A 15,718-nucleotide genomic window follows, 5' to 3' on the forward strand; every position below is an offset into this window, starting at 1 on the left:
ATTCAATTTATTGTAGCTATTATTATATCACTTACACTAATATGAAGAAAGAGAAGGAGAAAAAAGAGAAAAAGGAAGTTAACATACATTGAATTTCTACAATCTGCCAGGTGCTCTATAATTATCCACTTATTCCTTTGAGGTGGATTTTATTCGCAATTTATCCCCTGCTCCTTTCATGCCTTGTGCCTTTTCACAGAGGCCATAAACAATCATGATGATCGCTATGCTACAGGTAGTCACTGCATGCCTTGGGAACACAGAGGAGGAAGCAGCAGACTGTCCAGAGCATTCAAAGAAGGCTGTTGACAGAAGGCAACATTTGAGTTAGCTCCTTAAGGTTAAATAGGAATTTGAGAGACAAAAAACAAACAATAACTATATTGTCTGTAACATAAGAGGCTTTGATTATCAGGTCTTAGAACTCTTAGCCAACTCTACTGTTTTTGTTCTGTTAACTTTCCCTTTTTAGAAAATTAAAGTTGTATTTCATCTGCTTGACATTATTTTACCTGAATATGGTAAAACCATCCATATCCTAAAACATGGAACCTGGGCTGATGATTTTTAAATACTCTAGAAAGGGAAGTATGGAGAAATATTTCTGGAAGAGTATTGGGCTAGGGAAAAGGAAGTATAATTTGTTGAATGCCTAATATGTACTTTACTGCTGTTTTAGTTTCATACTTTCAGCTTCACAAAAACCATGAGAGGTAGATATTATTATGTCTATTCTTTAAATGAGGAAAATGAAATGCAGAGAGCTTCTAGACTGTGTTCAAAGTCACACAGCTAGTAAGTGGCAAAGCTGGAAATTAAACAGGAGTCTCCCTGACTTTTAAACTGTGCACCTTCCAACATCCCATGCTGCCTCAAAGATAACGGCCTTTCTGAGGATTAGATTCTCGACCTTAGCACTATGAATTGCATCCCGTATTTCAAAGTTATTTTTTTTGTCAGCAGAGCTCTTATACTAACAATTATACTTAATACTAACAATTACCACAACAGCAACCTTTATTCAGTCCTTGATGTATATGCTAAGCACAATTATGATTTCTCTACATGTTTCAATTCATTTAACTCTATGAGGGCAGTAGTATTTAAGAACTGCTTTTTACAAATGACTAAACTGAGGCACAGAGAGGCTAAATGATATGCCTGAGGTCACACAGCTAGATGTGGCAGAGATGGGAAATGAGCCCAGACTGTCTGGCTGCTGCCCTTGGATTCATGATAATTGCACATATTCTTCTCTAACTTATTCAGCAAATATTTAGGGCTGCTTGTGTGGCAGTATGATTCTAGATGCTAAATAGGACTGTCTAGATGATCTAGATAAAGGAAAACTGAAGGCTCAGGCCAGCCCATTTAGTCTCCAAGTGTTACCTAAAGTGGCCCATAAGCTACTTGGAGGAACCCCAGGACTCCACAGAACATAGATTGAGAAACTATTACTTGAACCAGCTACAACATCTTTCAGAAGATGACATTATATGCCACCTTGCCTTTCTAATTCTCTCTCCTAAAAGCTGCTTTTGCTTTTTAATTTCCAACTTTTATTTTAAGTTCAGGGGTACATATGCGGGATGTGCAGGTTTGTTACATAGGAAAACGTGTGCCATGGTGGTTTAATACGCAGATCATCCCATCACCCAGGTATAAAACCCAGCATCCGCTAGCTATTTAGAAGTTGCTTTGTTCAATGTAGGTACAATATCCTGACCCAGGAAGATGCTCAGAGTGTGTACGATGCCACTTACTATGGGGGCCAGTGTGAGACGGTATACAATGGGGAATGGAGGGAGCTTCGATATGACCCCACGTGTGAACGTCTTTACTATGGAGATGACGAGAAATACTTTCGGAAACCCTACAACTTCCTGAAGTACCACTTTGAAGTAAGTCTGAACACGGAGGCTCTCAGGCCACTGTGGTGTAGGTGGCAGAGAGGCAGAGGCTTATTGGTGGAGATGGCTTGCTCTGGAAGCTTTTGTTTTCTATAGTTTGCTGGTGGCTGGAGTCTCCTTCATACCCATCCCCACACATACTTAGTGTTGAAGGGTGCTGAGAGGCAGATCATAAATGTGGCTACCCACCTGTTAAATCTTGGCTCCATTCCAAAATCAGTAAAATAGATCTGAGGCCCTATTCTCTGGGCTGCCAATCAGAAGACCTATTTCCAAGTTGTGGTTCTGTTAGACTATATACAAGACTGTTAGCAGCTAACCCACTGCCCTCCTTGGGCCCAGTTTTCTAATCTGTAGAGTGTAGGGCAGGACAAGGCGTAGATGAGCAGGATTCTGAGACCTATACTTTCGTTTCACCAAAGGCATCTCACGCTGATCATTTTCATGTCTTGGCTCTTTGTATGTGATTTTGTGTGAAGCAAAGGTTCTTCTGTATAAAAACGCTTGCAAATTGCTGACAATCACTAAGACCCTCTCCATCTCTACGATTTGGTGGTCTCTTGGTCACTTGGAGCTCATGATCAGTCAAGAGCCTACTCGTGGCCATTAATTTTCTTACCCCTCATCCTTTGGGTGAAACATCCACATGGCAAACATCATTGAATGCTTAACATGTGTCAGATCTTCTACTTTCACACAAATTGTCCCATTTAACCCTCACAACACAATGGGATAGATATTATCATTGCCTCATTTTACATATTAAGAAAAAGAAACACAAAGGGAGAAAGTGTCAGGATCAAACTCCACTGCAGTTGGTGGCAGAGACAAGACTTAAACCCAGATCTGTCTGAATTAAGTCCAGGCTGCACAGCATTTAGAGGAGGAGATAGATTATTCACTTCTAGAGGGAGATAGTAGGATCCTAGGATTCTGAACAAAATACTGACAGAAAATAAGGCCAAGCTTATAGGGTCTGTTTTTAAGAAGTTTTCTCCCCCAACCCCACTCCAACCTCTACTCTCTATCAGACCAATGGTAAACCAATGTGGAAGACATAAACAACGCCATGTTCCTAATCTCGAGGAAGGTCTTGGGCCTATGTATCAGCAAGATGAACTAAGTGCTTTGGGAACAAAGAATTCTCAAATCTCAGCAGCTGAAGCAACAACGCCTTGCTTATGCTACTTGTCCACCCTAAGGTAGAAAGGAATCTGACCATCACAGTCACTCAGGGACTCAAGGTAATGGAGGCAGAGCAAACTACTCACAGGCTCCTAAGGCTTACTTCATTGACTCAAACAAGGCCAAGCCCAGGCCTCAGTTCAAGTCAGCAGAGAAATGAAATCCTGTATACCACTGCCTAAGACAATCATAATCTGCAGGTTTCCTTTGCTTCTTTCCTCCCAGGCTCCTGCCCATATGTGGCTTTCTGTATCTCACTATTGCAAAGACAAGCAGCCAGCCTTCTCTCCTAGAAGGATAAGCCAGCCAGAAAGAAATCCATGCTCAGAGCAATATAGCATTTGATCAGAATCATCTGTGTGTGTGCGTGTGCGTGTGTGTGTGTGCAAGCACATGTGGTATATAAATGTTTTATCAGTACCACTAAACACTAACAATGCTATGATTTCTATATTTTAATAAGTATCAGTCTAATGACTGGATTGCCTTATAAAAGAATTGCCTACCATAATCTAAAATTTTAGATATTTTACCAAGCAAAGATTTAAGTATTAAATATGAATTGAGAAATGGCTCTATGTGCACAAAGCTAACATCCATTCATTTTTTTTTCAGGCCCTGGCAGATACTGGAATCTCCTCAGAGTTGTATGATAATGCAAATGACCTTCTTTCTAAAGTTAGAAAAGACAAGTCTGACTCATTTGGAGTGACCATCGGCATAGGCCCAGCTGGCAGCCCTTTAATGGTGGGTGTAGGTGTATCCAAGTCAGAAGATGCTTCATTCTTGAAAGAATTAAACAAGTATAATGAGAAGGTATTCAAACATAATGTCTGTGTCTCACAGTATTCCATAATATACACTGAACACGTATTACCTTAATTGCATTAAAAAGTACAGTAGTAATTGAACCTTAATTTGCTTGTGTAATTGGAAATGTCTGATCAGTGGTAATCAGGTTTGTTTTTCTTATTACGCTTTTGCACACAGAATCATCACAAAGGGAATAAAATTGAATGATAAGACTAGGATTCTTATCACTTTGCCCCCCCCACCCCCTTCCTTTTTCGTGGTTACCTGGAGCATAGAGGGAAATGTGTAGAATGGTAATGTTTTAAGAGAAACAGCTGGACCCTCTAAATTTCGCTTGGAAGAATTGTAAAGCAAGCCTTGCTTTTCCAAAAAGATAGAAGGGCTGGTATGCCAGAAAAAAAAATTTCATTTTTCCAGCAAACCTTCACCATTAAGTGCCTATCATCCTGAGGGGTCAAGAAACGCTTCCTTGAGGAAAGAACATTCATCTAAGCTTAGATCTAAAGATTAGTACAAATTGTCCAGACAAAGGGAGACAGAAGTTGGCAGAAGGATGCTGTAGACATGGAAATCAGCATGTGCGAGGGACTGGAGATGAGGAAGCCACACAAAAACTTGGGATTGAAAGTACTTCAGCCAGCTGAAACACAGGGTGGGAAAGGAAAACAGGGAGTGGTGAGGTTGGAGAGGTAATCAGGTGGCCAGGGGAATATTTATTGAATTAATTAGAAGCTTACTAAAAATTCTCAATAGCATTAATACCAAGACTATGGATCCAGTTGGGGTTCAAAAATTATCTTGAATGATGAAAATATAGTTATAAAAATTAACTTACTCAACACACATAAATTGAGTCCTAGAGCTTTGCCAAAGAATTAGCTATTGAACTGAAGGTAAAGTCCTATATTGTTCTAAGAGTTATCTGTAGCATGTTAATATGGACTTTTCTAAAAGCATGTGGACTCCTCAAAATTCCATCATCACTTTGAATCAAGGTTTCTATTGCCTGAAAGTAAAGCCCATAGGTGGCCATCTTCCTGTAAAACCAATCCAAAATTCTTCCAGTGCTATCTCTTTTTTTTATATCTATAAGGACCCTGCTTTTCTTTATTACTTAGTTCAAGATTACTATTGGAATATGAACTCCAGGGGGGCAGGAGCCTATCTCATGCAAGATTATGTCCTCTGCACCTAGTGTAATGCATGCTGCTATAGGCATTGTAGATCTTTGCTCAACAACTCCAATTGAATGACATTTCAGCATGTCATTAAAGATATCTTAAACACAATTTTTAATGGATACTTAATATTAGCATAGGAAGTTTCCCAATGCAATGCTTTGATTAGCACTGGGAGAAGTGTGGGGGTGGGAATGGATTGGGCAAAGAACAGAAGGGTGAAGCACAATGAAGAAACCATTGTAGTAGCTCACCCAGGTGAGAGTTGATGAGAACTTGACCTAGGCAGGGGCAGTGGGAACAGAGATGGAGGTGTGGGGCAAGTCTGGCATACATTGGTACCTAATGTGAAATATGGTAGTACTCCGTTACATGTATTTGTGAAATACGGTAGTACTCCGTTACATGTATTTGTAGCCAGCCCAGGCTGGCTACTCCTCTTCTTCATATGTGTGTTTATATATATGTATTTCTTACAGCTACTAAAAGCTGACTTTTTGCATTATTTCGATTTATTTATTTATTAATTTATTTTATTTTGTTTTATTTTATTTTATTTTATTTTATTTTTTTGAGATGGAGTTTTGCTCTGTCGCCAGGCTGGAGCGATCTTGGCTCACCGCAACCTCTGACTCCCTGATTCAAGCGATTCTCCTGCCTCAGCCTCCCGAGTAGCTGGGATTACAGGCATGCACCACCACGCACAGCTAATTTTTGTGTTTTTAGTGGAGATGGGGTTTCACCATGTTGGCCAGGATGGTCTCAATCTCCTGACCTCGTGATCCGCCAGCTTCGGCCTCCCGAAGTGCTGGGATTACAGGCATGAGCCATCATGCCCAGCAACCTTTTGCATTATTTCTAATGGTAACATATATGCTCTCTTTTTTCCTTTGCTTTATTCAATGGCGGTTGTTGGCAGAAATTCATTTTCATGAGAATCTTCACAAAGGTGCAGACTGCCCATTTTAAGATGAGGAGGGACAACATTATGCTGGATGAAGGAATGCTGCAGTCATTAATGGAGCTTCCAGATCAGTACAATTATGGCATGTATGCCAAGTTCATCAATGACTATGGCACCCATTACATCACATCTGGATCCATGGGTGGCACTTATGAATATATCCTGGTGATTGACAAAGCAAAAATGGAATCTCTTGGTAAGTAAAGCAGCTCTATGTACACGGTAGTCAACACAGACACCAAGTCATGGTTTAAAGTTTTCTAAGCACTGACTATGAGCCATGGGTGATCTCATTTAGTTTTTAGGACAACTCTATAGGATAGAATAAGTATTATTATTCCCAGGGAACTGAGATCCAGAAGAGTGAGACTTGCTAATAAGCACCACAAACAGGATTTGAGCTCAGACTTGTCTAGCCCCCTAAAACTATATGCTTCCTATTGTATCATAGTTACTTTTATTTAAAAAAAAATTGGGGGCATTTTTGTTAATTAAAATGTGAAAACTTGTTTTAAATGTAGTATTATTGGTTAATGGAACTACCACACAGTCAGTCAGTGAAGCTAGAAACTTAGATTCATCTCAGACTCCTCCTTCTCCTTCACTCCGGTAGATCTCTAAGGCGCTTCAGTTCTCTCTGATTCTTCTGCTGTCCTCCATCTCCACTGCTGCTGAGGTAAGCTGGGGTCTCATCTTTCACTTGTTACTGCATCAGCTCCCAAATGGTCTCTGGCGGCGGGCTCACCCCTTCCAACCTATTCTTGATAATTGCCACCAGATGAATCTTTCTACTTCTCAGATCTGATTATATCACTTCCTTGCTTAACATCTTGAATGGCTAAGAATAAAGACTATTAGCATCGACCACATTAATGATATTACTCCAACCTAGGAGAACAGTGGTTCTCAAAGCGTGGGCCCCAACTGTCAGAATAGCATCACCTGGGAACTTGTTAGAAATGTAAATTCTCAGGTCGCCATCCCAAATCTAACTAAATCAAAAACTGGGAATGGGCCCAGCTGTCTGTGTTTTAACAAGTTCGCCAGGTGATTCTGATGCTACTACAGTTTGAGAACCACTGACCTCTTCAATGAGTGACAGGAAGGATGAGAGATCTATCCATATTGCAAAGCCAAGTTCAAATTCCCAGCTTTAAGAAGTTTCCTAGACTGCACCAGCCCAGGCTGGCTACTCCTCTTCTTCAACACTTACATAAAATTCCACACTGGGTAGTCTTTAAAAAATAATTTTCCAGTAATGGGATTGCTGGGTCAAATGGTATTTCTGGTTCTAGATCCTTGAGGAATTGCCACACTATTTTCCACAATGGTTGAACTAATTTACACTCCCACCAACAGTGTAAAAGCATTCTTGTTTCTCCACATCCTCTCCAGCATTGGTTGTTTCTTGAGTTTTTAATGATTACCATCCTAACTGGCATGAGATGGTATCTCATTGTGGTTTTGATTTGCATTTCTCTGATGACCAGTGATGATGAGCTTTTTTTCATATGATTGTTGGCCACATAAATGTCTTCTTTTGAGAAGTGTCTGCTCATTTCCTTTGCTCACTTTCTAATGGGATTGTCTTTTTCTTGCAAATTTATTTAAGTTCCTTGCAGATTCTGGATATTAGCCCTTTGTCAGATGGATAGATTGCAAAATTTTTCTCCCATCCAAAGGATTATAAATCATTGTACTATAAAGACAGATGCACAAGTATGTTTACTGCAACATTATTCACAATAACAAAGACTTGTAACCAAACCAAATGCCCATCAATAATAGACTGGATAAAGAAAATGTGGCACTTATACCCCATGGAATACTATGCCGCCATAAAAAAGGATGAGTTCATGTCCTTTGCAGGGACATGGATGAAACTGGAAACCATCATTCTCAGCAAACTAACACAGGAACAGAAAACCAAACACCACATGTTCTCACTCATAAGTGGGAGTTGAACAATGAGAACACATGAATACAGGGAGGGGAACATCACACACCAGGGCCTGTCGGGGGTGGGAGGCTAGGGGAGGAATAGCATTAGGAGAAATACCTAATGTAGATGACAGGTTGATAGGTGCAGCAAACCACCATGGCACGTGTATGCCTGTGTAACAAACCTGCACATTCTGCACATGTATTCCAGAACTTAAAGTATAAAAAAAAATTTCCAAATGTTAGTATTATCTTCCTTATCCAGATAGCAAGATATTTGAAACCAAGTATCATGCCTGCCACTTTTCTATCTCTTTAACACTCAACATAGGGTTTAATACATAGTGTTCAAAACAAGACAGGAAGTTTGAGATGAAGCATTAATTTAGATTCCTGGCTAGAATCATTCATTAATTCATCCGTCTACATGTTCATTTAAAAAAATAATGCAACTGCTCTGTTGAGTATCCATTCTGTGTTTGTGCTAGGGATATGATGATGAACAAATCTAAATACGGTTCCTACCCTGTTGCATTACAGTATTTTTCAAACTGCATGTTGCAAGCCAATTGTAGTTCTCAAAATCAATGTATATGGATCACAAGAAAAGTTGTGAACTACAACAAAGGACAGAATAGAAAATATCATAGTGGATTATAGGCACTAAAGATAAATTATTACTTCAAGAAATCTTTTCCAGTTAAATAAAAACATGCATATTTATATTGTATCATGATGCAAAATAAGTAGCCTACAATGGATGTAAAATATGTAAAATGTAAAATAAGCATTTAAAAACTTTACTCAAGTGGGTCTTTTAAGAATCATTCAAAAACATGAGGAAGGAAAAAAGAGTTAACATTTGTTGAGCACCTACTAGGCTTCAGGAGCTATTTTACATATTCTCATTTAATTTTCTTGACACCACCTAGAGATTGGTGTTATCCAAGTTTTAGCTACATAAATGCTGTGGCTCATCAGAGAGGCTAATTACTTAGTCCAGGCCTGCCAGAATCTAGGGTCAGAGCCCTGGGCCTCTGGTCTTCCACCATGTGGTTGTGGTATAGCCTTTCATTTGGGCTCCCGTCTTTGGGGCTGGATTGCTAATTAATTGCCTGGGGTATCTGGTGGCCCCTCCTCTTTAAAATCTGTGAGGCTGAAATGGGCTTCCAATGTGGTTAATATTCAAAAGGAGCCCACCGACAAATTGTCCCAGGGATAATTACCTCAGCTCTGTTTATAGAAAACCATATGTCGATAATAGCACAATTTGCTATTTGTGAAGAGCTGATTTTCTATAAATCCGGAAAGTTAGTGTTGCTTTTCTATAAATATGGAAATGTGCTAATCATCACCTCATCTGCTGGAGACCGCTAATAAATCAGAATGTCATTTACATATTAACCTACAAAGAACAAAAATATCTACCTTCTTTCCCTTTGACAAACAGAATCACACACACCCTTTCTCCATTTTGATGTTTGCTATATTGGGTTGGTGCAAAAGTAATTGAAGTTTTTGCCATTAGAAACTACAACTTTTGCCTCAATCTAATAGCTTTCTCTCTGTCTTATTCTCTTTCCCTCTGTCTCATTCCCTTTCTTTCTAGGTACTTTTCTCTCTCCCTTTTCTCTTTCCTCTTTGTCACTGTCTTTTTCTCTCTCTATGTATCTTTGATCTACATGCTGTTAATGTATATTCTATTAAGTGGTTGTTTCTAAGAGACATCCTGTGTGGTGAACATTCATGTCTGCAAAGGGCTGAGCTTGGCATGGAATGATTTAAGTGAACATCCTCACTGGTTTGCTCTGGGGGAATCTTTTGTCCTTGGGTTTGCTCAGATCCTCTCTGGGTTCATCCCAGAGGATGCACGAGGCTGTTTTCTTCTAATGTGCCCTTTAGATCAAATACTTCTCCCCCAAAGACAGCATGAAACCATGCATCAAAAATCAAGGGAAGTCTTGGATGTTAGGGAGGTGACGTTAGACTTCAATGAGATCCTAACATTTCCTCAAGGGCTGTGACTGACAGCTTTCTACCTTCTGCAGGTATCAGTACAGTTTGGGGCTTAAATTTCTGGATTTAGATTTTGTTTCCCTCCTTCATTCCTTCTTTGGAGCTCTCATTATTTGTCTTTGTATCAAGGTATACAGAAGAGAAATAGTGTATTCCGCATTCTGACTTCTCTGGTTACAGAGCTGCCAATATATGTTGGACAGGTCAAGTACTTCAATGCCATTGTTCTGTTCAGTTGGATGTTCCCAGCCTCCTTTGCACATGCTGTTCTCTCATCCCCCAATGCTCTCTTCCTTGTCTTGCCAACCTGACAAACTTCAGCTCATCCTTCTGAACCTTGTAGGGGCATCCCCACCTCTGTGAAACCTGCTCTGATATTGCTCCACCCCTTCTCCCATAGTTTCATTTGTTTATACATTCATTCACTCAGCCATGTCCATTGAGTTTGTATCATGTGTGAAAAGAACAAAATCAGTATGGTCCCTGTTCTTGCAAAGCTTACGATCCAGTGGAGGAAACAAAATAAACAGCCAAAGTCCAAATATCATCGTTGGTCCTTTTTTACTTCCTGGCCCCATCAGCAACATATGTTGACTTTACTTCTAAAGCATATGCATCACCTGTTGTCCCTCTATTACTGTCTCACTTGTCTAAGCCACCGTTGTCTCTCACCTGGATACTGCAAGAGTATGGTGGTCTCTTATTCTCTTTCTTTGTTGTTGTTGTTGTTGCAGGTGTTGTCGTCATTGTTGTTCCTGTAACTCTCTGGCACTCCAAGCTTACTTCAGTCTAGAGTCTTTGTATTAGCTGTCTTCTTTGCCGGAACCACCCTTTCCTCTGATGTTTGTATAACAGTATTCTTATCATTTGGATCTCCTTAAGTGTCACCTTTTCAGGGAGACCTTTCCTGACCATGTAGTTAAGTTTCTCTTTGTTATATCACCCTATTTTAATTATCATCAAATCAGTAGCCCCCATGCTCATAGACTTATTTGTTTATTGTCGATCTCCTCTTTCTAGAATGTTCATTCCAATCATTTTTGTTTATTGCTGCATATTCATTTCCTAGACTATAGTAGGGACTTAATAACTTGTGAATTAATTGATCAATATGTAATTGCAAATTGTGATAAAAACCATGTAGAAAATGAACAGGTTGTAAAAATAGAGACTAACTTCAGGGGGTGAGGGAGGATATTCACTTAGTTTGGGATGATCTGGGAAAGTCTCTTTGAAGAAGTGAAATCCAAACTGAGATGAGATCCAAAGGATAAGGAAATGCGAAAGACAAGGGTGGAGGCGTCCCGGGTGAGTGGACAGCTTGTACAAAGGCCCTGCCTGAGGAAAGAGCATGGTGTGTTTGTGAAGGGAAAGAAGGCATGTGTGACCGAAGCCTTGGAATAGGGGAATAATAGCAGAAACTGAGGTTGGAAGAAGCCAAGAGGTGTCAGAGAGTCTTTCTGGCCATAGTAAGAAGTATGGACTATATTTGCAGTGGCAGAGAAACTACTGCAGGGTCATCAACAGGGCAGTGCTTGGTCTAATCAATGGGTAGCAGATCATTCTACTGCCATGTAGAACACAGATTAGAGGAGCAGGAGCGGACTCAGGAAGAACAGTTAGGGGCATTGCTGATATCCAGGCAAGGAATAAAGAATGGATGTGAAAGAATATGATAGATATGGGATGTATTTTTAAAGTAGAATTTAAGGAATTTATAGATAGACTGGGCGTGGGTTGTGAGGTATGAATTACTCCTTTTCTAAATTGAATTTTTATCATAGACACACGAGTGTGTGTGTGTGCATACATACACACATTAAGGTGAGAAGGACAGGATGTGCTTACCTGAAGGTGCCATCTTCGTGGTAAAGACAGCCCGCAGGCATTTGGAAATATGGTAGGGATTCTGGGGGCAAAGAAAGGACTTTAAATATACATACATATTTAAATGCATATTATAATAATTGCAATTATATATTTGTCTCTTCTACAGACTATGAACTTTGACGTACAAGTCCTAGGCCTGTTGTCCTTGGGGTATTTTTTGAATCTAGCACAAGCCTGAGACCACAGTAGTGCACCATGAATACTCATTGAGCTGCATTCCCCTTGCTTCTTCTACTCCTCCAACTCTTACCATCATGTGAATGACCTCCACATTTCCATGTAGAGTCCTCTTTCTTCTCCAGAATCCCTACTCATATTTTCATATGCCTGTGAGTATCTCCACCAGGAAGCTGGCACCTCCAGGCAATAACATTCATTTCCTTCTCACCCCAAACCCTTCAAGCATTTCTTCCTGAATTATTTCTCTATAGAGACACCACCATCCTCCCAGTTTACTTGACATAGAGAGGTGGAAAAATAATTGACTATTTATTATGTGCTAAGCTCCATACCAAGTCTCCTCACCTAAGATTGACAATGATCCTGTGAGGGTGGCATGGTTTTCTCATTTTTACAGATGGAAGAAACAAGGCAAAAAAGTCATATCACTAATAAGTGAAAAACATACAAAGTGAGTTAAAATCCAGGGTTCTTTCTTTTTCATCTCAGTTGCCTTTATTGGGACTCACAACCTGGGAAAAATTCTGTCTCTTCCCTCTCTCCCCCTACATATCTCATTAGTCACCTCCTCCGTATCCACAATCCATCCCTTTCTCTCCATTCCCGATACCACTGATGACCACGCTATGCCATTTTTTTCTGCAGTTTCCCTCCAGCTAAGCAGACATGCAGAATGAGAAATGTATCAGAGGTTAGATGGATATTTCATAAATGCCTTTGGAACAAAGTTGGTGGTGGTCTGCTCCAGACCCCTTCGGTGGCTCAAGTAGATAGGACCTGACACATTTGTCTCAGCTTTTGTGCCCTGGGTCCCTCAAAATGCAACATGAAGTAGAATGCTTCCTACCGGTTAAAGAATCTCAGGGAGTCTGATCGGACACCTCTATCAGGGATGCTGTAATAGAAATCCTGCATAGAATAGAAAGTTAAACTGCTATGATTCTTGGCCTTATTGAAAGGACTTTGCAAAGACCTCACAGAAAATGACTTATGTTGATGATTTGCTCACAAAAACAACAGTAGCCATTCTGCCACCCTATCAAAGACAGCAGTCCCCATCAAAGATGGCAGGCAGTGTCGTAGTGGAAAAAATTATTTTCCCTGAGATATCTTTTTTTTTAAATCTAGGCTCTACCATTCAGAAGCTGTTACATCACATTTCTGAGTCTCAGTTTTTCCATGACTAAGGTAGAGATTGTCATAACTACTTTAAAAGTCTATTGTGAGAATTAACCAAGATAGTCATGGAAAGCACTGTGATACCTTAAATACTGTCCAAGCAACACTTACTATTATGGATTATAATTTCAGGTGGAGTCAGTAAGTACTAAAGCCATTTTGATCAAGCTCTGTGAAATTAAGAAACATGCCAGTGACATGGTAGCAAGGAGTCCACTCTTTGAAGTCAGATACATCTGGGTGGGGATCTTGGTTCTATCATTTAGTAGCTGTATGATTTTGACTGAGGAACAACACTTAATTTCTCTGAGCCTCAGCTTCTTCAAGATCCAAATAAGAATGATAACAAGGGTTTGTTTGGTTGAGAATAATTCTATGTACATGTTGCATGATAAGTGTTTAATAGATATTTATTCCCTTTAATGAACGATATGAATATAGCACAGTGGTTGGAAACATGGACTCTGCCACTTACTATGTAGTCATGGGCAGATCATTTAATCATCTTAAGTTTCAATTTCCTTGCCTGCAAGCTGGAAATACTGTCATCTGCCTCATAGAGTGGTTGGTTGTGAGGAATAAGTGAACTTATTTTGTACCCACATTCCAATAAGCACTCAATAAATTTCAACTGCTGAAGTAGGTTCTGAGTCAGATTGCCTGATTCAAGTCCTATCTCCGCCCTTTATTAGTCGTGTGACCCACAGACAAAGTAGTTAACCTCGCTGTGCCTCAGTTTCCTCTTCTAAATGAGTCAATGACAGTACATACTTCATAGGATTATTGTAAACTTGAGGTGAAACAATCTATGTGAGCATGTGGCTTACTGCCTGACACAGGGTAAGAGTTCAAAAATGTTACCTATTATTGCTGTGCGATGTTGGTGTTATTATTACCACATTTTTATTATTCACAAATTTACAGTTATCAACTCTGGAATGTTAACGGTTCTCTCATCTGTAAAGTGGGGATAAGAGGAAGATCTGTCTTCCAGGGTTCTGCAATCACTCAGCTCTGAAGCATTGCTCAACCGGGAGGAAAATCATTATCATGATGTCCAGCCTGCAGTGGCTGGTACATTTGCTGTGGACTTGGAGCCTCAGCAATCATGCCTCCTCCTCCACCTGCCCATTTCTTTGATCAAGGTCATTCATTTCTGTCTCCAGAGCTTCATCCAGTGTTGGAGGGACCACTCTTCCCATTTATCAAGGTCACTTTGAATTCTCATCACTATCTTTCAAAGTGTTAACAACTCTGCTCAAATCAGTGCCTGCTTTCCATCATCCCTGACCCTGATTAATGCCAGATAACAGTGACCCTGGGAAAGACCCTTCCAGCAAGAGTGCAGTACATCCAACCCATTATTGATCATCTTCTTCCAGTCAGGGCTTGTGGACCAGCCAGTCTACCACCTAACACACAATGTCTAAATAGCTACAGGGACAGAATTTAAAACCTCACTAAAGTTAATGCCAATTATAGCTCTACATCCTCTTCCTCCTCCCTCCCTGCCTTCCTGTATTTCATTTATTCCTTTAGCCTTTCCCGCGGCAAACATTTATAAAGTACACATAACATGGGAAACACTGTCTAGATACCAAGATGCTTAATACATGGTCTCTCTCATCAGGGATCTCATAGAAAGTAAAGGGGTTTCTCTTCGTCATAATCATCTGATTATGATCCGGGATAATTTACTCTGTGGACAGCCAAATTTGTTACCACCCAAAGTGAACAAGCAATTTATTTTCTTATTCACTATTTGGTTTTAATAAAATGTATTTACATAAAATAACATCTACTACTTGTAGAGCATAACACATTTACATCCGGCATTCAAATTCATCCTCATAATAACTTTATGAGGAATTATATTATTATTTTCCCCAGTTTTGTAGAAAGAAAGTTGAAATCCAAAGAGCTTAAGTAAATGGTTCAGTGTGACTCACTTAGTATTGAACCTGGGTCTTCTGATTTAGATTCTGTATGTCTTCCAAGTACTCATCCCCTTTTCCATACATTCTGTCATTCATTCTGATACTATATGCGAGAGGCTTAGGCTCTAGCAGTGGTGGTAAGACAGCCAAGATTTACTGAGTATTTACTGTGTGGTAGACACTGGGGTAAACACTTTAAATGCACCATCTCATTTAATTATCAGGAGAGACCTCTGAAGAGGACACTATTGTATAATCTCCAATCCACAAAAGAAGAACTGAGACTCAGTTATTCTCTGTTAAATAGCTTGCTCAAGGCCACATAGCTATTAATTGGTGAAGTCAAACTCAAGAAACTGTAATGTTAAGCAACGTGCGATAATGTCTCAAGGAGGTCTTAACCTAGGATATTTCAAACTGCAGACCATAACCCATTATTAGTAGATTGTAAAAGAAATTTAGTGGGTCATGATCAGCATTTAAAAAATAAAATATAATAGAATGCAAAATATCAGAGTATATCAT

At 39.8% G+C, this 15,718-nt stretch overlaps 1 protein-coding gene across 1 annotated transcript in view; it reads left to right on the plus strand.

The window, feature by feature from the left end:
* The window catches only part of C8A (complement C8 alpha chain), a 63,292-nt gene that overhangs the window by 24,978 nt on the left and 22,596 nt on the right, over positions 1 to 15,718 (plus strand). Inside the window, exons 5-7 of the mRNA XM_050751602.1 lie at positions 1,712 to 1,901; positions 3,711 to 3,911; positions 6,006 to 6,246. Coding sequence (XP_050607559.1) covers positions 1,712 to 1,901; positions 3,711 to 3,911; positions 6,006 to 6,246 — 632 coding nt within the window. The remainder of the gene's footprint in view (positions 1 to 1,711; positions 1,902 to 3,710; positions 3,912 to 6,005; positions 6,247 to 15,718) is intronic.

The sequence above is a fragment of the Macaca thibetana genome, chromosome 1 (genome assembly GCF_024542745.1).
Source record: "Macaca thibetana thibetana isolate TM-01 chromosome 1, ASM2454274v1, whole genome shotgun sequence".
NCBI classification, from domain to species: Eukaryota; Metazoa; Chordata; class Mammalia; order Primates; family Cercopithecidae; genus Macaca; species Macaca thibetana.